General features: G+C 46.7%; 1 protein-coding gene across 1 annotated transcript in view; it reads right to left on the bottom strand.

The window, feature by feature from the left end:
- Window positions 1-25,071, bottom strand: part of LOC144767248 (uncharacterized) — a 382,106-nt gene that overhangs the window by 308,309 nt on the left and 48,726 nt on the right. The window contains 2 exon segments of the mRNA XM_078650776.1: window positions 18,838-18,873; window positions 19,776-19,816. Coding sequence (XP_078506902.1) covers window positions 18,838-18,873; window positions 19,776-19,816 — 77 coding nt within the window.

The raw sequence follows: 25,071 nt of genomic DNA, 5'->3' as shown, positions 1-25,071 counted from the left end.
TGGGCACCCGCTTGGAAGATATCAGTAATTGCGGGTAGGCGCCCGCTTTCTCTATGCACAACATCCCTGGCAGGGTGGGCACCCGCTAGGGGTTTTAAATTCTCTGCAAAGTTTCTAGCGGGATGGGCACCCGCTAGGGATAAAATAAATGGCAAATATGCAGGGGAATGTCATACGGTACAGCTTCGCGTGGCAGGCCCTCAGCCAGGGTATAAGTCCAGCGCTCTGCCCAGAAATGAATACAGCACTTCTCCTTCTGTAGAAAGTAAAGCGCTCACAGGTGCTGTAGAACAAAGTCCCAGGAAAGTCTTTCAGCTTGAAAGGGGGGCAAAGGCTGGGTCCAAGGGCCAGCTCACAGGACTCTCCAGCAGGGAGGCAGTCCCCAGTGGCGGTACCTCCTGGCACCCAGCAGCAGCAGGCCCCCCTCCAGTTAGGAACAGCAGAGAGAACATTTTACATGGGGCCACAGCCCCTTTTTATACACTACTTCCCTTTGTCTAAAGCTGTAGGGCAAGGGGAGAACCAGTTACAACTGGTTCTGGAGCACTTTGTATTGCTCAGCCCTCTCCCTATTCACAGGACAGGCTAGGGACATCAGACGCACCACAGGGGGCGGAGCCAGCATGGTGGAGGGCAGGCATAGCCCTATTCAGGTCCCAGGTGCAACTCCTCCCTCCCATCTACATGCAGATCTCCCTATTCACCACCGGTCAGACCCATCCTGGCTCCTGGAGCCAAGCACACCAGCCAGCTCCTGTCAATCACAAGACAGACAGTCAATTCACATTCACTGCACACAGACATGCCAACTTCTAGAAGTGGCACTTCTCCACTAGACACAATAAATCTGTGCACACCATTGCACAGCATTTAATCTCACGAGTTCGTACATACCAAAATCGCCCCTGCACTCCTCTCACATCAGGAACTACCATAGACACACATATCCCCCATGCATTCCTATGGGAGGGCAGGCAAATCTCACCACACGCACTCAAGATTGCACACGCACTTTACATTGGGACGCAATGTTAAAGTGTGCAGAAGCCAAAAACAACTAACATCAGGTCACATTTAAAAGCAAAAAGTTTAGGGGTGAACTTGCCAGAAGGGCCAAGTCCAACACTGCTCATGTGTAGCGGATGAAAGTTCTTCTACCAATGCAAAATGGGAGTATTGGTCAACAATAACTAGAAGATAATGTCCATTATCCAGCGGGCCATAAAAAATCAATAGCAATTCTCTCCCAAGCATGTTGTGGCAATTCTGACATAATCAAAGGTTGCTGACTAACTGGAGATGAAAGACAGTTGCATATGGGACAAGTCTTCAATTCTTTTTTATTTATTTATTTATTTTATGTTCTTGTATAGCGCAAGAATCGACCCCTTACGAGGTATCTCCGCGCTTTGCTCGCAAGATGGAGTAGTAGCTATAGAACAGAGAAAGTGGAAGAACACTGATGGAAGGAGTATTTAGTCTTCCTGGAATAATACAGTTTTTAATTTCTTCCTGAAAGAGAAGTGATTGTTGGTTTGTCTGAGGTCCGCTGGGAGGTTGTTCCAGAGCTTGGGCCCTACCAGAGAGAATGCTCTGCCCCCTTGTCTGGTTTTTTTAACAAGAGGGGTTTTGAGTAGCAGTTGATTGCTTGACCGCAAGGCTCTGTCAGGTTTATATACCGGTAGCTTTTGGACCAGGTAGTCAGGACCTTTCCCGAACAAGCACTTGTGGACAAGGCAGCAGATTTTGAATTTGGTGCGTTGTCTTATTGGCAGCCAGTGCAGTTCACGCAGCAGGGGTTTAGAGGGAGTTCTGGGGGGGGCATTCAGAACGAGTCTTGCTGCAGTGTTTTGGACTACTTGGAGGCGATTTATGGCACTTTCATTTGCTTGGATAAGGAGTCCATTACAGTAATCAATTTTACTGATCACCATGGTCTGCACTAGGGTCTTTCTGTAGTTGTCAGAAAGGTAGGGGAAGACTCTTCTTAATAGGCCGATGGTGTGAAAGCAAGACCCAGCAACTGCATTCACGTGTTCCTTCATGGTAAGGTCCCGATCCAGTTTCACCCCTAGATTTTTTACTGTGAGTTTAGGGGTGGGTACTGGTCCCAAGTCAAGGGGCCACCAGTCGGGGGACCACAGTAAGGATGCTTTCCCAAAAAGCATTAGCTCCGTTTTTCCAACGTTGCATTGGAGGCGGTTGACAGCCATCCAATTAGAGATGGCCCTCATTCCTTCTGCAAAGTTGTCCCTTTCGTCAAGATACGGAAACCAGACTCGATCACGGAGAGCTCTCTTAGTGGCAACCATTCCTCGATCTCCTTCTTGGGCAAATTCAACTACTTGTTGTCAGAGACTTTGGTGAATAACAATCTGTGTACCTTGCAGAATGAGGCCTTCCTGCGTTACTGAAAGTTCATCTCTTACATTTCTGAACTCCATATACTCGCTGTCATTAGTGAGAGGTTTAGAATACTGGTTCCACAACTTTTAATCTTGACATGCCACTACCTTGGCTCGTGGCAGTGGCAATTCGCTCTAAACTTAAGACATGGCAGTTGGTGTACTCGATTTCACAATAAATTGGATGTGATCCTCCACTGTCTTACATGGGGTACCAGGGCATAATCAGCCATTTTCTGATCTTTCCCTGGACGATGAAGAATCGTTTAGTTGTAATTCTTGTGACCTCAAACCCCAGTGCTCAATTCTAGGAGGAATTTTTGCTCTGGGATTGCCAAATACCATCAACAGTGCTTGGTGATCAGCCACTAATGTGAAGGGCTTTCCATACACAAACACATGGAAATTATTCACAATGCCAAACCAGTGCCAAGCCTTCTTTCTCAGGGTGCGAGTAAGCACGTTCAGTTTGTGACTGGTTCTTATTGGCATGTACCACGATATGTCTCCAGGCATTTGGCGGTCCCTTGTGCTGTGCAAGGATTGCGCCTAACCCGACAGGGCTAGCATCAACTACAACCTCTGTACGGAGTTTGGGATCAAAGTCGGGCGTTTCAATGGCGCTCTCAATGGTTTGCTTGATTTTTTGGACGCACTGTTGGCCTTCTGCAAGTTCCTGAAAACCCATCTCTTCAAGGCATCGCTCTAACATTGCTGTTCCTCTGCGCTCGGCCCATAAGCGCTAGGAGGCCTCAGGGTAGCTTTGCGCTACATAAACTTAAATGCATTCATTCATTAATTCTTCTCACACTCATGTGACCAATGAAAAGACACATACTTTTTGGATAGTTCGGGTGCAATGACCATAGCAAAGTCTTGTACGTATCTAGAACAGTAATTGACCGTTCCAAGAATTAATCGTAAGATAGAAATGCCTTGTGGGGGATTTGCAGTAGACAATGCTTGTACTCTAGCTGGATCAAGTTTCATACCTCCATCACAAAAGACATGGATGAAGAATTTAAAGCTTTTCTTGTGGAATTCACATTTGTCGGCATTCAGAGTTGAGGCTGCATCATTCAGCAAACTACATACTTGCATGAGAGTTTTGTAATGCTCTTTCTGTGCAGCTCACTTTATACCAATATATCACTATAGTTAAATGCATTTACTACAGGCTATATGATAAGTCAAATGACGACTTGGAAAAGTTCTGCAGCAGAGGATAAACCAAAACTCAATCGCTTGTAGCAAAACAAACCAATATGCGTAGAAAAGGTTGCAACGTATCTGGATTTTTCTTCAAGTTCCAATTGGTAAGATCCTTTATTGAGGTTGAGTCGAGAGAAGAACTCTGCGCCATTCAATTGAGTAATTATATCAGCAATGTGCGGACTGTGAGGTTTCTCTCGCTCAGGTGCCTTGTAGGCCTGACACATGTCAACACTTATGTGTACAGGTCCTTCAATGTCTCTTTTAGGGCACAGTTACAATGGGAGAAAGCTAATGTGTCGGACCAATGGAGCGTTCAATGATGTCATGTATAAGTAAAAAATGAATTTCCTTTTCAACAGCTTTTTGCAGGAGAAATACAACTCATCTGTGTCTTTGATTGCAATTCTCATTTATGTGTAACTGTTCTATTCTCTGTATTTACATTTGCATTTGTGCTTAGTTCTACTATCCTTTCCATGCTTCATTCCATAGAATGTTAGAGTGTTGCCTGGTTGCACTTGTTGCCGGGCGATAGTTTGAAGGTTAATTTGGAGAGAGGCGTTGGAGTTGGATGTACCTGCCTGCGCTCTCTGGTCTGCTGTGTAGCTTCTCCACAATAAACTTGAAGTTAACTCTACTGAGTCTGCTAGTCAAATACTACACTAACTTTCCTTGTTTGACTTGTCCCGACCCATGAAATAATGAAGGAAACAATTTCACGATGAGCATTTATATTGTGGTTCACCCATATGGACTTGGCTCTTCAAAGGGTATCCTTCAGGATCACAACAGTGTTCTTCTTGTTCTATCTGGTGGTGGTGACTTAACAGCTGCATTTTTAATCCCTATGTCATTGTAACAATTGTGTAAGATACTTTCTATATCCTCTTGCAGCCTTGAAAAAGTCTCTATGACGAAACACGTGACGGCTGCCTGTCTGTAATGGATTTTACGTCTCCAACGCAAGAAAGGTGAATAATTGTGGAAACAATAAATCACAACAAACATCTCTGATCATGCAGTACTTCTTTACAGGCCACAAGGCATGGCCATTGGACTTCGCTGAGTGCTTCGGTATTCCTCTGCTCATTTGGAAGCGAGGTGTTGGCAGGATAAGCCTCTTTGCCTTAACGAGGGGGAGCAGCTGTCACTTATCACAGTTGCACATCACAAAGGCTCTGCATGAGCACTCTCACAAAGGAGTTATCACCGGTCTTTTGTGACACCACACAAGCTGGACCCAGGGCAAGGAGGAAGGGGATGCTTGACACGTCAAGGCGGTGGAAGCCTCAAGAAACTCCTACTAGTGGGCGCCAGGTATAAATATTCTCCAGACTGCAAAAGACTGAATGAGGTCCTAGTGTCACCTACTGTCCCTTCTAATACTTCATGCCAGGGATTTCACTGCCGACCCTGACCGACGGACACCTCACCCGAGGGAGGAACCGAGGAAGCCAGTGTCTCTGCTGCACGCCGCCACCCCTCGCCGGACCCGCTGCGCGGGTCCCGCATCGCGGCTGCAGCCCTTTTCTTCCCTTTGCTCTTGTGAAGGGGCATACTTTGCAGCAACCGGCAGGGCTGCGAGCACAGCGGCGGACTCCGAGGACCAGGAGTCCCCGCGAGCCCCTCTCCAGCTGGGCTGCTCTCCCTGCCGGCCCCGCCCTCACTCTTGACCAATTTAAACTGCTGCCTCACCTGGACTCGGCGGATTTCATTGCCGACCCTGACCGACGGACACCTCACCCGAGGGAGGAACCGAGGAAGCCAGTGTCTCTGCTGCACGCCACCACCACTCGCCGGACCCGCTGCGCGGGTCCCGCATCGCGGCTGCAGCCCTTTTCTTCCCTTTGCTCTTGTGAAGGGGCATACTTTGCAGCAACCGGCAGGGCTGCGAGCACAGCGGTGGACTCCGAGGACCAGGAGTCCCCGCGAGCCCCTCTCCAGCTGGGCTGCTCTCCCTGCCGGCCCCGCCCTCACTCTTGATAGCTACTTGGATACCTACATATAGGAACTAACACTCCCGCGGCGCGGGAGCGCGCGGGAGGGCGCCGGGAGAAGCCCGGGACAAGGGCGGGACCGTCTGTGGCCGTCCGGTGCCGAAGGAGGCTGGGCTGGGCCCCATTACTAACATTTTCCTTCCTGACTTTTTTAAATATTCTTAATTGTACCTTGGTTATATTTATATGGTTATATTTTGTGTAAACAGTGTTGTTAAAGTCCCCTTATTTGGACAGATTAACTTTGTGTCTTGAGTGGCTCTGCCACCTATTTAGGTTGGTCATATTTTTGCGTGCTATACCCCAAAAAGATTAACAAAAATGACCCTAAGATCTGGCAAGGAGAGGCAGGTTCAGGTCTCCACCTCTAACGGTACCTTTACTGGTACAATTGATCAATTTTTTAAACGTTCAACTGCAATATTAGAGAAGGAGATCGCCTTAGTTGAAAAACGCCTCTCGCTTGATATCATAACTGGCAAGCGCTCTTCACTTGGTAAAATAAGTGAGGCTGTCTCTCCTGTCCCACTTTCTACGTTGAATGCGGATAGCAATGTAGATGTAATGTTGGCACCTGTTCCTGAGATTCATATCGGGGAGATTACGAACACTAACCAGGAAAATGTTTTTAATACTGCACATGAGAATCTACCCAATAGTGGGACTTTTTGTTTAGATCAGTCCGGGGACAATTCTGGTCTCTCAGACTCACCAAAACTTAACATTAGTAATGATCTAATGGACTCTCCCTCTCTATTAGAGCAGACACCGACTCAGAATCCTGGGAAACGCAAGAGGGTTGCCTCACCAGATTTGGTGGAACAAACAGAGGGAGTGGTAAATGCTTCAGCTTCGCCCCCACAGCCACCTAACATTAACGCTTCTACTCAACAAGGGGGGGGTGAGACTATGACTATGATTAGCATCACAGAAGAAATATTTTTGGCTAAAATTGAGTTGCTATTCAAATCTCTTCTTTTACCTCTCTTTGAAAGGACAAGGTTGTTAAACACAAAAATGGACACCTTAGATCTGCTGGTGAAGGATAGTATAGCGACTTCTGATAGAATTCTCTCCAGCCTAGCAAAAGCTGGTTTGTCCCCTCCTGTCCCGTCCAATCCGAAGCCCATGATTGTGACAAATAATAAAGTAGGGGGTAACAACACACAAGTAGGAGCTTCTAAATCAAAGGCCCCGCTAAAAACAGGACCCGCTCAAATAAAAATAGCCCCTACAGAGAATCCTGCAAGGCCTAAGCCCACCAAAAACCAGCAGGTTCAGAATAATCCAACACCATCCAGGGGCCAAAACACCACTCATCAGCCCATTGCCAAACCCATCCCAAAGAAACAGTGTGTGAACCTTCCACCGGAGTCAGTGCCCTATACAATCGTTTTAACTGGCGTGGCTCCACTTGTACACGGCAAGAGGGAAACACACAAGGATCTTTATAATAAGGTCACATTTTGGCTTAATAAAAACCGGCCACTCCCTCCCAATTTAAATCCTGAAATACTTAACGTTAGGAGGGTGGACTGGATAGGTTATGGTAAGAAAGACCTTGAGGGGGATTGTGTGGTGGTTAGTTTTAGAGAGCCCTGGGTTGCCGAATACATCGGCAGGGAACCAAGATTTGGTAGAGTTGGGGACGTACAAACCTTACTTTTGCATTACTTTTATCCAGCTTTACATGCTAATAGATCCCACACTCCGTTCCAACACTCAAGAAGGGACAGGCCCAGAGGGAGATTTCATTTCGATACCCCGCTCTATCCAATGTTCTATCCTCACCTTGCGAACCGGTTTGCCCCCCTCTCCGGTCTAGAAGGTGTGGATTGACTTGATGTAGAACAACTGATTAATGGGAGTACTAGCGCTGTACTAACTTGCTCTCCAAAAAATGTGTATGTTTCAGGGGTAGAAACTGTCTCCATATCTGGCACAAACCCTAAGAGGGTGGAAAAAAGGGAAACATTCTTGTCAGGTAATCCCAGACAGAAAAACAATAAGGCCACTGTTAACCCATCTGCCAATATGGCAGAGAAAACAACATATACCCTTGCAGTCTTGTCTTGGAATATAGCGGGATTGAAAGGGAAAATGTCAGAGGCCGCTTGGGGTTCTTTTGTGGATCTACATGATGTAATCATCCTGCAGGAAAGTTGGTCAACAGAAGCTATCTATCGGGTTGGCTTTCTTAATTACTATAAACCAGCTAGCAAAGGACCGAAGGGCCGCCCGTCAGGGTGTTTAGTTATTTGGATCAGACAATCCTTAGCCATCACCATCACTGAACTCCCTACTTTGGGTAATGATATTCTAGCACTGAAATTAACAGACAACAATAATCAGGTCCTTTTTCTGTTTAATATATATGCTAGAGGGATACCAGGTGGGAAGCCTGCGGGAGTGGTAGCTGAACTTGACTTTCTATTGAATAACATTAGCAGGGATAGCTGTGTCATGGTGGCAGGCGATTTCAACTGTTGCTTCGAACCATTTCCCAACCTTGATAGTGGGGGATATGGGGAAATTGATCAGATCTGGAATATTCCCCCTTTGTCTGTTGCCCCTATCAAAAAAGTTACGGAGGCAGTTATGCAATGGTTGGGTTTTTGTCTTGAATGGGACTTACGCGCAGTGAATGGTAGGACCAAATCTGACCCGATGGGAAAAGTTACATTTGATAACTCCACAAACTCAAGTCGTATTGATTATTTTTTACTTAAGATAGAGTTTTGGAAAATGTTGGTGGATATGGAAGTAGTCAGTAGATCCGAGAGTGACCATAATCCCCTGGTGATATCATTATTAGTATCTGGGGGTCTCTGTATGAACCCTGCTACAAACATTGAAACTGCAGATGCTGGCCTTACAAATGACTGCAGAAGAGTAAAATGGGCTGGGCTTCAAGACAACACTGCTACTATTAGCAGGATTGCCATGGAGGTCTTAGCGGCCACAAAGCTGATGGTTCCCATACTTGAGGCTGGTACTCCACTCGACCAAATTGGGACTATTCATGAGACTCTTTTTAATAAAATTAAGTCTTTTTTTATCAAACCTGTTAAGGGAGGAAGTAATAAAGCCCAAGCACATCCTAGGCTGAAATGGTACGATAAGACCTGCAGTATTGCCCACAGCTCTCTGCTAAGTGCCATTAAATCCAAATCATGTGTGGACATAAGGATAGCGAGGGTGAATTACAAGAAGGCATTAAAAGAGGCAAAAACTAAATGGGACGACCAGCGTTGGTTGGATTTATATCAGGCAAGTACCTCATCCAACCAACAAAGATTTTGGGAGGTTGTGAAATGGGGAGAATCGGGGGAACTACATAGTCCGGTAAACCACGTCCCAGCAGAGCAATGGGTCAAACATTATGAGGTGCAGTTCAGCCACACGGAACGGATCTCCCTCACTACCATTAGGGAAGATGCCAGTGTGCAGCCTGAATTGTCCTCATCTGATCACGTTGTTTTTACCGAAACCGAAGCTATTTCTGCTCTTAAACAAGTGCAGAATGGCAAAGCCCCCGGCATAGATTGCATCCCCGTGGACCTCTTCAAATATGACCAAAAACACTGGGTCCCGTATATATTAAACTTAGCAAACGCTATAGCTAGGGGCACTAGGATCCCAAACTCCTGGAAAGGGGCCGAGATTTTGCCAGTGCATAAAAAAGGGGATAGATCTGATGCGGGAAATTACCGCCCCATCAGCCTCATCGACGCCCTTCAAAAAGTAATAGCCAGAATGTTGTTGGGGAAGATTCATTTGTGGATGATAGAAGTAGATATCCTGTCTCCAATGCAGGCTGGGTTTAGGGCACACATTAGCACAGTTGATCAGATTTTAAGATTTGTCATGATCTATTGGAAAACTGTGCTACTGAGAGATGGGAAGATCTTCGCTGCATTTGTGGACCTCAAATCAGCGTTTGATCTGGTCCCTAGAGGGAAGATGTGGGCTGCACTGAGAAGGATGGGGGTTCCTTCTGCACTTCTAGATCTTACCATTAGGATGCACGAGGGTAACTTCGCAAGAGTCAGATGGGGTCGTCAGGGCCAGGTTACCGAATCCTTCCCCGTGACCCGTGGTGTGAGGCAGGGTTGTGTCCTGGCCCCCACCCTATTTGTGCTCTTCATTAATCAGGTGGTTAAGTTCCTTTCAGACACCCCCACTGATGCTCCTTCACTGGGTGGGACAAAATTCCCCCTTTTAATTTTTGCAGACGATACCCTCATATTGGCCAAAACGCAGAAGGGTTTACAGGTTGCAATAAACAAATTTATGGATTTTTGCAATTTGAATGATCTTGAGATTAATATTAATAAAACCAAGTTTATGGTCTTGACCAAGAAAAAGCCATTGAGGGGCAATATTCTAATGAATGGGTCCAGACTGGAACAGGTTGATGTAATGACTTATCTTGGTGTTACCTTGGATTACAGGTTAAAATGGAAAGAGCAAGTAGAGGCACTCTGTCTGAAATTTGCCCGCTTGACTGGCTGCCTAGTAAAAGAGCAGCGGCGCTCCCTGACTAAAAGAGTACTGCCCGCGCTCAAAATCTACAGTGCTAAAATCAGCTCAGCGATATTGTATGGGGCAGATATTTGGGGTTGTGTGGACTTGGCTGTCCTGGATAGGATACAGAATAAATTTCTTCGTAACCTAGTTAGTCTCCCCCCCATCAACACCAGTCCTTCCACTTCTGATGGACATGGGCATGCATACCATTAAACATCAGGCCCAGTACAGGATGGTGGCTCTATGGAGACGCATATGGTCCACCCCGGAACTGGCCATGTTTGCCCGTGAGCTTCAAGATGTGAGACTGCAACAAGGGGCAGGCAATATACCGTGGCTAAAGCAAATTAAGAACACCCTTATTGAAATGGGCCTACCCTTTGCTATGGTCAGAGCCGGGTTCCCAAACCTTTCCTACTAAGGATGAATTCAAAGTTTTTTTCTGGTCCATGGTAAAAACGGAACATGTTGTACTTTCTGAGAAAGCGAACTTGACAGGACAGTTTTTGCTCCACAAAGTAATTCCTAACAAAGAAGTATATTGGGATGTAATCCTTAAAACATTGGATAGGAAACTATATCATCAGTTCCGTGTGGGCACATTGCCCCTGAGGGCCTTTACTAGCGGCTGGCAGGGGCTGGAGTCAAGCTTCTGTCCCTGTTGTGCCGTTTGTGAAGAAACACTAGGCCATTTTTTATTTGTCTGTACTGCCTATCACGAACCTCGTAAAAAGTGGCTGAAACCTGTATGTACTAGACTAAACACCCGAGTGAGTAGTGAAGCATTGTACACCTTGAAAACGAATACTTCTGAATGGCTAACTATAGGATTGGCGAAATTCCTCGGGTGGGCTTGGTTGATAAGGTCTAAGTCAATCAGTTCATAATTCACGATCTAAACAACCTGTATACCATGTTCCCTGACTGTTTCTTTGGTCTATGAATTTAATAGTATTGATGATCTGCTACTTTTATATATGCTCAAATGATTTTACCATTTCCCTTGACGTCTTTATATGTATGTTTAATTGAGATCTTAACCTCATTTGTTTTTCTTTTTTTTCAACGATTGGCTTTGTTCCTTTCTTTCTGATTTGGTTACTGTATGTATTTGGATATTTATATCGTTATGACTATGCTGTATCTATTGTAGACTATGTAAATCTTTTGTATATATGTGTCTTTTATGATGAAAAATCGAAATAAAGACGTTAAAAACTGAAAACTGACTTCATGCCAGTAAAAACAACTCTCAACAAAGTCCCACAAAATTATAGTGTCAGAGACAATTTGCATCACTGACACCTAGTGACCCCTCCTAACATATCTCACGATTAAAATGAACTCTCAACCAAGTTCCACAATGCTAAAGTGCAAGATGTTCTCTTGCGAGTATACTGTGTCTATATGTCTACACTGTTTTTCTAAGCCTACATGGGGATTGTTTTGCCCATCTTATTCCAATATTATCTCGTGCATATACTGTCATCTCAAGTTGGTGCTGCTTCCTATCCTACCATGTGCCTATAGCAGTGACCCATCCTTTGTGATGTCTACTAGTCTATGCTGATATTGATATACTACCTATGATGTGGGTGTATAACTTGTATATTTGCCCTCGAATATAAAGGACGTTTCTGCAGACTGACCAATAAACTCCATCACAACCGCCAGCTCCAAGATACCATGGCCAAGAACCCAGTGACATCAACAGGCCCACTGGCGCTTTTCAGCATTCAAGGCCCCCTTTTCCTCAAAGGGATCCTACCAGATCGCCTTGGTGACCTTTTTCACATGCCTCTGACACTCGCATCCCAATCTTCCAAAGAAGTGCCCACCAACCGTCCATTGAAGGGCCCAATGTTACAATCAGGCGGCCATCTTGGCTGTCGGAGGCTGCCTCTTGACCACTATGAACACCTCTGAATGCTTCTCCTGAAGTCTAACTTTGGTTATCCCCAGAAACAACTTCGGGAGCGTGGAACGATACTCCCCCAAGTTATTTCTGCAAAACCTCTCCAAACACGCTGCTAAAAAGTACAACCACAAAATGCTTAAAGAACACCCAGAGACACTAATACCAGACATCTTCTACAATCCAACACACAGAAGTCTTAAAATGGACTGCATCTTCTACACTACGAAACCCGCCAAAAGGAGAGAAAACGTCATTCCAACACTTTCATGTAACTAATGCTACCAATGTCCCTTATGGATCTAAACAAACTATATCCCTATCCCAGAACTTTAGCTGAGATCTGTCCATAACTATATACAGCAATGGAAACATCCTAATCCAAGCCACTGAACAAAATTATCTATTTTCCGCTTTCCGGCTCTCTGCGCCGCCATGCCATTCGCTCCCACCACCACCCCTCCACCCTCTCACATGCACGCCCTCATTTACTAGCTGAACCTTCTACTCCCAAACCCCCTCGCACTGCCCCCACCTCTACCTCCCCTACAGCATCTCTGATCCCCAGATGCACTGAAGCTTCTGTTTCGATACCAAAACTACTTGCCCCCTCTGCATGGCTCACCTCCACTGCCCAGCTTGACTTATCTATCCCACCGGAATCCTCTCAGTCCTCCAACCACAGCAGGCTGGATACTACATTAGCCCAGGAGCAGCCTGTGCAGGTAAGAGCTGTGGGGTCCCGGGGGAATGCGACAGACGACGACAAGGGAAAATTAAATAAATCATTTCCTCCCTCATTAACGTCTATTGAACCCCCACCCGGCCCCACCGCTCTTACCTGCACGGGCCGCTCCTGCATTACCTCCGCCCCAAACTCTGCCGAGCTCCATCGCACTCCACTTCCTACCACTGACCCAACCGCCACTCAACTGATCCCTACAACAGCCCAGCTTGAACTCACAATCAACACTATTCTGGATGAAATCTCATCCCTACGTAAGAACGTAAAGATTACCTACTTCCTGCCCCAGCTTCACGCATCTATAGCGAACACTGATCCTGCCACAAACATACACTCTGATCCCCTATCCTTTACCCCTAGACAAACTATCCCCTATGTCCATCACCAACTCAATCATAGATGCACCACGACTGAGATCACATAACGGGAAGCTGAAATGCTGAGCAACACGTATGACAATGCCCCGAGCAAGCCTTGTTGCCGCCAGATCCCGGTCATCCTTGGCACGAGTAGAAACCTGAACACCACTCGCCCTCCCAGGCGGCCTACCCAATTAACAACCATCCAACCCTGTCAGCCTGGTCTAAGATCACTACCTACGTGTTGCTGCATGCTACTACACTGTCAGTCAGCAGTCAAGCATGCCACTCAAATAGCTGAAACCATCCTAGGACACAAAATTGACTTCTGCTTTCCAACTGAAACCCGGCTGAACGACCACTCATCCTGAAGCTGCACTTGAACAATGCAGATGATCCAACAGTACAAGCCCTATTCACCATCCTGGAAGCGAACGATCTCACCCAACACTGCAATAAACAAACTCATACCAAGGGCTCTACCCTTGATGCAATCATCTCTGAGCAGAACACCTTATCGCTCCGTTCTATCCTAACCACCGACTGGACTCACCTCCACCTAATTCTTTTCAATCTCAATGCCATCCAACCAAAGGCCCACCCCCAAAATACCCGGTACAAGCACTGGGCGAGCAACATAGATTGAATCTTCCAGGCAGAGTTAGAAGCATTAGTCAGTTCCCAAATTCTAAGTTGATGACCTCACCGCCCAATACAACACAAAAATGGCAGAACTCCTTGACACAGTCACTACTTTGAAACTCAAGAAATCAAGAAGTATCCCTTCTAGATCTTGGTTTAAGAAAGACCTTAACAAAGAGGCAACATCTCCGATAGGCTGAAAGAAACTAAAGACAACATAAAAGAGAAGATAACAAATCAAACCAGGGAAGAATGTAGTATGAATAGGCTTGTAAGTTGTCAGATTTCTGGGAAAACGGTTGAGGCTACTGGATTTAGCTGGGACAGAGCTCCGTATGGAAGGTACTTGTACGGCAAAGCTGCGTCCACCTGATCTGGTCTTCTGTAATTCCGGAATAGCAAGTAAATTCAAGCGAGATCATGAGTTTTGACGGTTGTACGCATCTCCACCTGGTGTGCAATGAAGTGAGGGGCCAGACCTCAATCAATCAATCAGCGTTTTGAGAGCGTGCTACTCACCTGTGAGGGTCTCATGGTGCTGGGGGGAGGGGGAGGGTGTGAGCAGCTCTGTTGGGGTCATTCGAAGAGCCAGGTCGTGAGGTCCTTTCTCAATTAGTGCAGGTCAGGCTTTGTCGAAGGTGAAGGGGTGGGGGGCTGAGGCAGAGGGTCTTAGAGTGGATTTGCTATTTCAATATAGGTGTGACGTGTGCCCACCTCAGAAGGTGATATAGTAAACAAGCTGCGTCGCTGTGAATAACTTGTAGTCTATGAATGGTGTAATTGGAGAATCTTAAATATACCTAGTTGGCATAATACGAACCAGATAGGGCTACGGCCACCACTATTGCTTTTCTTGCCTAAAGTGGGAGCAGTGGAGTTATTTTCTTGAGATGTTTCATTATAAATATGCATTTAAACCCTGCTGCTGGTTGTTGTTATCTAATATCACTCCCAGACTTTTAGCAGTAGGTTTAGGCTTCGGTAACAATCTCATTTTTGTTGGCGAGTTACATTGGTTCCCGTGATTGGTCTTATTCTTTAGAATTACAATCTCAGTTTTGTCCATATTCAGTTTTAGTCGATTCAACCTCAGTAATCATCAAATTGCATATTTTGAAACTGGAGTGGTGACGCTGATATTCTGCCTAACTAAATTAACAACTCAGAGTCTGTGCAGTTATAAAGTCTGTAACCTCTTGAAGACAGTTCTTTCACCAGTAGGTCAACTCATAAATTATAGAGAATAATCATCTCTGGGGTACCCCCACACTCTACGGCTGTTCCACCTGCAGTAGGTTTGCCAAATCAACTGCCCAATAGCAATCAGCTAGGAAGGATTTAATCCATTCCAGGGCGGAATCCTGACAGCCAGCTTCTTCTAAATGGTCGACCGACATGTGATTGTCGACCTTCGCAAAAGGCGGCCAACACAAATAAAAGCACGAGAGCAGAGATTATTTCTAGATTATCATCCCATCTTAAATTATCAACTAAAGATAGGATTACCGATTCCCTGCATAGGACGAAAACCTGCTCGGAGGGGGTGGAGAAAGTGTGTGGACTGAAGGTGATTGCACTTCTATTAAGCAATGTGAGATTGTAGTATTTTTGCAGGTTAAGGGAGCAGCGATATTCGCCTATAATTCTAGAGTATATCCAGGATGTCTCACTTCTTTTTCAGTAACAGAAGCACTACAGCATTTTAAAATCATTTTTAAAGCATTTTACCTTCCAAATCCCATCCGCTAACAAGAAAACTTTCTCGCAACAAATCAAGCTGAAACTATGGATAAGAGACACAAAGAACATCAACTGGAATAAACTTGCCTCCCAATGTGAGAATGCTCTTAACCCCCCTCCCAATAACATGGCAGGCGTCAATGCCCTCACTGGTTTCTATAACTCCACAATGATCAAAGTTTTCGACCAAGCCGTTCCCCCAAAACTCAAAAGAATTCTGGACGAATATAAAAACCCATGGTTCAGCGGAGCCCAGAATGATGAGAGACGCAAACTCAGATCAACGGAACCGAAATGGAGGCAACATCCCTACCGCCTCCATCTTAAACTACTCCGGAAAGCCAGAAAATCATACAATAAAAGTATTCTAAAATCAAAAAAAGACTTCTTCAAATCAGAAATAGAGAATGTCAAAAATAGACCAAAAAAACTTGTTGAAATTCTGAAACAACAATCAAACAAATTCGCCGAATCCTCACTCTTAACATCGACTTCACAGCTGATTAGTGAAGAATTTTTCTCATTCTTCACAGCAAAAAAATTTTCTCCAACGCGAACTTAGTACGGCGGCAATCAACTCAGCCACCCCAAAGATCATTCAAGCCACTAACCCGGTACAACATATGCTAACTCTGTCCAAAAATAACTCTCACTGGTCTACTTTCAAACTTTACGAGCTCAATGACATTACCAAAATTCTAGCGACTACCAAACTCAACAAGCACTTCAATAACCCCGTCCCATCAAATTGCCTAACCCACATCTACCATATCATCTCCCCTCTCTGGACCAAAAACATCAACGCCTCGCTAACACAAGGTCACATCCTGGACTGCCTAAAAACTGGCCAAGTCACCCCACCCCTATCCTAAAAAAAACGACAGCTAACACCTCCGACCCCAGCAACTTCCGACCAATAACCAACATTCCCATGCTAACAAAAGTCTTGGAAAAATGTGTTCAGCAACAACTGAACCAACACTTCACAAACTTCATTCTACTGAACTTCACAAATCGGGTTTCAGACCTGGCCATAGCACAAAAACAGCCATCCTGCATATAGTAGACGATGCCCTCCTAGCTCTTGACTGGAATTAAACCTGCCTGCTAGTCCTGCTCGACCTCTCATCAGCCTTCGATACGGTCAATCACGACAAACTTTTAAGAAAACTAGATAACAGGATGGGTTTTTCTGGCACAGTCCTTCTATGGTTCAAATCCTTTCTGGAAAACAGAACGCAATCGTTGATGACCGACAATATTCTTTCTCTCTCCTCACCTAACCTACTAGGTGTACCACAAGGCTCTACCCTAGCCCCAACACTATTCAACTTATATGTCGAATCACTTACCGCTCTACTACAGCAGGTGAACATCTCCTACCACATGTGTGCAGACGACACTCAACTTTACATTAAGATCACCTCCATTGAAGAGATCCAATGGTTAACGACCAACTTCCTCAAGCTAAACTCACAAAAAAATGCATTTCTTTTAATCCCCCCCCTAATAACTCCCGGCAAACAAAGGAATGGACCAAAATGATCACTGCTCTGAACTGCACGCCAACGTTGGTGGACTCCACAATATCACTTGGAATCACAAGGGATAAGAACCTTAACTTGCAAACTCACATCAACTTGATGGCTAAAAATGCCCACTTTCACCTCAGCTACCTCAGAAAAATGAAGCCATTCATCGAGAACCCGGACCTCAAAACTGCAGTCCAGTCATTAGTCATATTGAGGCTGGAGTACGGATGTTTTCACCCTCTCAGGGCTTCCCAAAATCTCTACCGCCCCTCTAAACGCCTGCCTTAACGCCAGTGAGTGTTTGATTGATTCAGATGCTCCGTCCATCACCACCCCCTTTTGTACCGCTTTTGGCCGCCATAAGTGTGGCAGGGTATACTCAGACGTGAGTCCCTTGCTCACTTTGCCACTGGATTCAAGCAAGCCAGGCTGAAGACGGCTGGAGTGCCAGAAACCAGTCCTCGGAAGCTTGTTTCCGGTCCAGGGAAGACATGGCTTGGCGGTTCGGGCTGGACTGTTCCCATGAGGCACAGGGTCAGACTGATTTGCATATAGCCATGTCTGAACTGGGGTGGCAGAGTGGGCTAAAGAACGGTGATGGATTAAACCCAGATCTTTTGACTGGGTGTGAGTGTTTGATTGATTCAGATGCTCCGTCCATCACCACCCCCTTTTGTACTGCCTTAACACCACAGCAAGACTCATAACTGGATCTAGGAAATTTGACCACATATCGCCACACCTGAAGGCACTCAACTGGCCACCTTATGAAGCTCGTATTTACTTAAAGATGGCTTGCATCACTCACAAGGCGTTACACCACAACACCCCCAGTACCTAGCACAAAAACATACTTTATCTGGAGGAAACAGACATTCTAGGAGCGCAGATATTCTACTCCTGAAACCCTCGCGGTTCAACAAGACTAAAACCTCCAACAGAGCTGTTTCTGGAGTGGGGCCAAGAATTTGCAAGTCGCAAAATTATTCTTGATAAGCAAATTCCTCCATTAAAATCCGCACAAACACCACGCCAGCTTACAACCTCAATCTTGCCTATCCTCTCCGTCCACTGATATTTCAAAGCTAAGACGTGAACAATCTCGAATGGATTCTTATTGCTCAGAACAATTCTCTACTCTGCTTTTATCCCCCATACTCTGTTATGCTATGTTGTTACTTTGTATGTGTTGTTTTTGTATACCATGTTTTTATTAAATGTGCTATTCATACCTTGCTCACCATGTAAAGCGCTCTGATACCCTACCTTGGATCTGGTCGCGCTATAGAAAACTCTAAAAATAAATAAAACGCACTTGGAACGATAGCTTGAGCTACTGATTTGCTGAAAAGACTCTGCAGAGGATTGCTGAGGTCAGAGATTTTATGACTCCTGAAGGCCAAGTGTCAGATGGTGAGCGGATTTGACCTTGATCATAAATTATGGAGCTTGTTTATTACTTCAAAAAAGGATAGGGTTCTTTTCAGACTAACCTTCAGAATTACTGCGGCTGTAATGGTTTACACTATCTTTAAAGCAACCACGAGGAGATGTTGGACGGAGAGCTGAAACTTTGCAGACACTCACCCCCAGTCTCACATCTGGGTTGAATTCATCATCTTTCTTTAGCTCACTCTGCCACCCCAGTTCAGACCCAGCCACATGCAAATCAGTGGAGACCCTGTTCCTCATGGGACCAGTCCAGCCTAAACTGCCGAGCCAGGTCTTCCCTGGACTGGAAACAAGCAGCCTGGGACCGGTTTCAGGGTAACACCTCTCATCGGCCAGGCTAGCTTGAATCCGGTGGCAAAGTGAGCAAGGGACCCACGTCTGGGCATACCCTGCCAACTTAGGGCGAATACGACAACCACAAGGAGATGATGGACGGAGAGCTGAAACTTTTCAGACACTCACTCCCTAGTCACAGATCTGGATTGAATCCATCATTGTTCTTTAGCTTGGGTTGGGACCGGGACTAAAGTTCGAGCAGGAGAAGTTTGGTAGCGTCCCGGATCGTCCAGGAGCAGTGGAGCAGAAGATGAAGGAGGCCATTCGACAAGCCACTGCACAGCGGGACTTACAGGTAAGTCCGGTGGTTCTCCTTCGAAGGAGGAGGTCGCAAGGGCCTGTGACCTTCAGGAGCAGGACTAGTTGGTCGCTGCTGGGTCCGGGTGCAGAGCAAAGATGTCAGCCAGGTGCCGTGCATCTTGAGGTCCTCGCAGTCAGGATCAGACAACTTGGAGAGGCGATCTCAACACAGTTGGGCCACTCAGGAAGTGGGTCTCGGGTGTCTTGACGTCCCTTGACGGGTGCTTGCTTCTGGTACTTCAGGAGTCCAGAGTGGACTCCTCTTCTCTCGGTTTGTCGTTGGTGGTCCAGTACCCCGAGGATTGGTGCGCCACGGCTGCGATAGGTCCTGGAGCTTCCAAACTTGGTAGGGAGGCAGATTGCGTTGAGGTAGTAGCAGGTTAATCAACCGGGCACATGGGATCAGTGCCTGCGGTGTGCAGGAGAGAGATACTTTCACTCAAAGGTAGCTTCAGGGCAATTTCTCGCAGGCTGGAGGTGCTCCAGGGTTCTTGGAGTCCTTTCAGGTTTCCGGACGATACAGCAGCAGCAATTATAGAGTCCTTATGACAGCAGACAGGGTTTGGTGCCTTTTTCTTCTGCAGCAGGGCTGCAGTACTCGATTGGCGGGTCTTCTTTGCCGTGGTCTTCTCTTGCCCGTTGAATCGGCTGTTCAGGTCTCGGGGTTCCACCTAAATACTAAATTGAGGGGATGTACAAGGGGAGGCAGGTGGTAGCCAATGGGCTACTTATGTTTAGAGTGTCCAAACTCGCTAGTGACCACTTCCGCTGGGTAGCGGTGCTACTGTAGCCTCGATAGGAGGTTTTCTCACCATCTCAAGATGGTGGAATTTCAGGAGAGGGATTCACCCAGCCTGCCCTGCCCTAAAGGTGGTGTAGGCTACGTGGGGACCCTCCTCCTCACCTAACTAATTTCCCACCAAAAGTGGAGGAAAGAGGGTCTGGCCTCAGTCACTATCTGGAGGTTTCCAGGTTGGATTTTAAAGGCGGCATTGCCTTTGAAGCTTCCCACCCAGGAAGACCATCCTGTCCTGGAGGTGGTGTGACGCACCTCCGCCTAGAGCAGACTTTGTTCCTGGCCTCTGCGAGCACTGGCTCTCACCCCATGTCAGAAACGTGTGTGATGGTGGCAGACTGGCAAAAACAAGTCGGGAGCCGCACCAGTGTTTGGTAGGTTTTCAGCGGTTCCTGTAAAAGGGTCTCTTGTCTGAATCCATTATTAAATCCACCACTGGCATTGGTCCCAAACATCTTTTTTACAGAATTTTATATAGCGCAAACTTGACCCGAATCGGGTATCAGAGCGCTTTATATAGCACCAGTTACGTTACATGAGGACACACATTCATTGTTGTTAGGCACGGGGAGATTGAGTGATTTGCCCAGAATCACAGGATGTTCAGCGTCATTGCAGAGACTTGAACCCAGTTCCCCAGATTCGAAGTGGACCGCCCTAGCCGTTAGGCCAACTCCCCTTCTTAGAAATCAATGGAGACATCGTGGAGCTAGGATAATCGTTTTGACAGGTATCCACCACATCTACTCTTTATGGCGTCCCTGTTCAATTACAACATCACCAAATAGGCTGGACATTTATTTATAAAGTTTTATATAGAGCAAACAAGATCCCGAAGGATATCAGAGCGCTTTACAATAGGTTGGAAGAGAGGACAAACATGAAATGTACACAGCAATTGTAAAAAATAAAAATGATAAATAGTAAACAGTGGTACATGTATAGTATAGTATTATGCAGAAGAAACAATCTGTGACTGTTAGTTGTACCATGGAGATAGAAACATCAAGACACGCAGCCTGCAATGGCAGAGTGCAGAGCCTTGGTGAGGGGTCCCTGGGGTGGCACAGTCAGTGCTGCAGCCCCAGAAGACCCTCTTCAGTACCCATGGCCTAGGCACCAGGGGTACCATAATATTAGGAACTTACAGGGGCAACTGAAGTGGTGCCAATCGTGGTACAGTTTTAGGGAACGAGATCCGGCAGCGGGGACCTAGTTAGCAGGAACCTAGTGCACAGTACAAAACTACATCAGAAATCAGCGAAAACGTTGGGGCCAACCATGTCAAAAGAGGCACTTTCCCACACTTTCCCACACTTGCAAACTTGTGTATCCTTAATGGACATTGATAGGGTTTCAGACCAAGCACCAGGTCTCTGAAAATCACAAATGTCCACCAGGGTCGAAGGCCAATTGAATGGTTTCGCAGTCATTTGTCCAAGGTTTGCAGACCTCATGGGCCACAATGTAGCTCCCTTGCTCACTTTGCCACTGGATTCAAGATAGCCTGGCTGATGACGGCTGATTAGCCGGAAACCGGTCCCAGAATGCTTGTTTCCGGTCCAGGGAAGACATGGCTTGGCAGTTCGGGCTGGACTGGGCCCACAGGGTCAGACTGATTTGCATTTGGCCATGTCTGAACCAGGGGGTGGAGTGTGATAAAGAATGATGCTGTATTAAACCCAGATCAGGTGACTGGGGGTGAGTGTTTGATTTGCTCAAGCGCTCAGTCCATTATCCCTTTTAGTATCACAATGTGGAACCCAGCTTCTGTCTTAAAATCAGCAATTTGTTTTTCAGTTTTAACATTGGGCTGCTCCTGTGTCAGGAAGAGACAGGATGGCACCACATCTCCTTAAGACTTTAGTATTGTTTCACGATGGGGGGAACAAGTCCCTTCATCCTATAATGGTTCGATTTGTAGCCAACCAATCAGGGAGCTTCAGGTCAGAAGATCCAACTTTGGGTTTATGTATCCGAAATGGACAGGAGAAAAAGCTCCTTAATCCAATCGGATTTAATATATTTTTACACTTGGTCCTCGAGTCCAGATTCACTGACCATTTCTAGGCTAAAGATCCAGCTAGCGTGGAAGAGGTGTGGCGCAGCGGCCAGGGGGCCTGACTTCGGACCACAGGGTTCACGGTTTGATCCCCTGCTCAGGGGGCAGGTTAGCCCAGCACCATGTGACTCTGGGCAATAGCTTGCCTAATCTTCCAGAGGGCCCCCAGCGCCGGGACACCTCCGTCGGAGGTAGCTGTGCGCTTTACAAATGCTGGCATTTTACATTTACATTTTTAATTTAATTGACTAGTGTCTTGATTTGAAGCCCACAAAAAACACACTTTTCAAATGCTCAACTTCACAAACATAACTGATGGATTTGTATCAAATGAATCAAAGGCCCTTCCATGAGTAATGTTTGTTGTAATTTCATTCAGCCTTTTTTCTGTAGATCTATTAATAACTTTTTCAATGGGAATTAAATGGAAAATGGCACTTGGCCACCCACTTGACAGACATGCATAAAACTAGCCAAGCCACACCCAAATAGCTTTGTGCAGAGTCAATGAACTGTGCCAAAGTTATTATATGTTCATATATTTATATTACATGGGATTCTGTAATCCCTGTATAAGAGGCAGTCTCATGGGGCCAGATGTACGACTGCTATTTGCGGTCGCAAAGGGGATTTTGGCCCCTTTGCGACCGCAAAATAGGTCTGCCCATTGTACTAACCTATTTCGCGAGCCGCTAATGAATTAGCAACTCGCAAAATGGGGTTAGCGACTCCCTATTAGGAAGGGCCGTGCCAAGAGCATTTCTTCCTAATAGCGAGTCTAAAACCTATGTCTGAATGTTGTGCGACCGCAATTGCGGTTGCAAAACATTCGCAGTTTATCACCCTTCTCAGAAGGGTGGCAAAGCACTCGCAAACGGGTAGGGGTCCCCAAGGGACTCCTTCCCCTTTGTGAATGGAAGCCCAAATATTTTTTAAGGGCAGGCAGTGGTCCCAGGGACTACTGCCTGCCCTTAAAAAATTAAACTGAAAAGCTTAATCTTTCTTTTTTAAATGCATCCCGTTTTCCTTTAAGGAAAGCGGGCTGCATTTTTTTAAAAACTGCTTTATTGACAAAGCAGTCCCAGACATGGTGGTCTGCTGATCCCAGCAGGCCACCATCCCTGGGAGAGCCAGCCATTCCCAATGGGGTCGCAAATTGCGACAGCCTCATTAATATTCATGAGGCATGCAATTTGCGACCCCACTGGGAAGCGCAAACATTGTCTGAGACAATGTTGTATATTGGGATTTGCGACTCGCAATTAATCGCAATTTGCGAGTCGCAAATCCCAATGATCGTACATCTGGCCCTAATTTCTTTATAAACAGCAACTTGTGACGCAGCGAGTCGCTGATTAAAAAGAAAAGACATCAGAACCCGACTATTATAAGTTATTACCGTTGAGTTCTGAGGTCAATGCCTGCTGGAAGAGCCAGCAGCCAGGGTGAATGGCAGGTCAGGTCATGAAACATGTTAGAAATGGGGGTCTCTACTTGGCAATGGCTGGCGCGAATGTCCAAATAGGGACCCTTCTTCCTAAGTCAGGGCAAGTGGCCTACCCCCTTTGACAACCGCTGCTCAACCCTGTGGTAACGTAGCACGAGCAGTTAGGCCTATCGCAGAGGCAGTGTGTGAAGCATTTATGACCATGCACAATAAGGCAGTAACGAAACCACAAAAGGACATAACTCAAGTAGGTATAGAAAAATAATATCTGTATCTAAGGTTTAACTCAAGGCTCTCAAAGCGTTTTAACTGGCTACAATGCACGTAAACCAGTAGGGACTCAAAAAGGCAATAACGTATTCACCAGACGTGACACTGACTGAGTTCAAGGCCGGGGCCTACGCGACCCGTTGCGATCCAGATACCTGCCGTTAAAAGAGGAAACAGCACGCAGATTCTCAAAGAAGCGGACACGGTGACAGGCGAACTTCCAGCGACCACAAGTCTTGGCGGCAGGGGTCCGCAGTGTGCACCCACAATGATTCGGGCACTCGGGGACAGGCGGGCTCTCAGCGGCAGCAGCACGCAGCTGCGGTGGCCCCGGCTGGTGGTGGCGATAACTCTCGTCTTGCAGCTCTGTGGTGGGCTCACAGGGGCAGCAGCTCTCTCCTAGCTGTGGCGGCCCATGAGACGATAGCGACAATCCTCGACAATGGTGAACAAGATGCGGGCACACAGCGGCGTCAGCTCTCCCTTCGCTGCGACGGCCCACAGGACAAATCACGATGAGGCAACGTTAGCAAAGGTGCGGGTGCTCAGCGGCAGCAGCTCTCTGTTAGCTGCGGCGGCCCACAGGACAAATCCCAATGATGCAAAGTTGGCAAAAGTGAGGGCACTCAGCGGCAGCAGCTTTCTCTTAGCTGCAGTGGCCCACAGGACAGATCTCAATGATGCAAAGTTGGCAAAAATGCGGGCACTCGGCGGCAGCAGCTCGCTCTTCGCAGCGGCAGACCACAGGACGAAACACAATGATGCAAAGTTGGCAAAGGTGCGGGCACTCAGCGGCAGCAGCTCCCTCTTAGCTGCGTCAGCCTACAGGACAAATCACGATGATGCAAAGTTGGCGAAGGTGCGGGCCCGCAGCGGCTCTCTCTTAGCTGCGGCGGCCCACAGGACAGATCACAATGATGCAAAGTTGGCAAAGGTGCGGGCACTCAGCGGCAGCAGCTCTCTCTTAGCTGCGGCGGCCCACAGGATGAAGGATGGTCTTGACCAGGCTGGCACAATGGTGGGCACACAGATTCATCGAAGGTTCCGGAGGTTCAAATTTTGGCAAGCTCTCAGCTGCGACAGCTCTCTGTTAGCTGCAACGGTCACACAGATTCAGCAAAGGTTCCCAGTCCGCGTTCCTCACAGTAGAACTAGCGAATCCGGATTGCTTGACGGAGGCCTCACCTGCAAGCAGAATTCCTCACACTGGAATTCCGATGGCTGATGGGGTGAAGTCTAATGTTCCTGAGACTTCGGTAGGAGGCTCTCTTGATTCAGGCCCTCGGGTAGTTTCTTCAGCAAGCTCGGTGAAAGTTTCAAAAGTCCTT

The sequence above is a fragment of the Lissotriton helveticus genome, chromosome 1_1 (genome assembly GCF_964261635.1).
Source record: "Lissotriton helveticus chromosome 1_1, aLisHel1.1, whole genome shotgun sequence".
Taxonomy (NCBI): Eukaryota; Metazoa; Chordata; class Amphibia; order Caudata; family Salamandridae; genus Lissotriton; species Lissotriton helveticus.
Note: the sequence above shows the minus strand (reverse complement) of the source record. Positions and strands in the feature narration are given on the sequence as shown.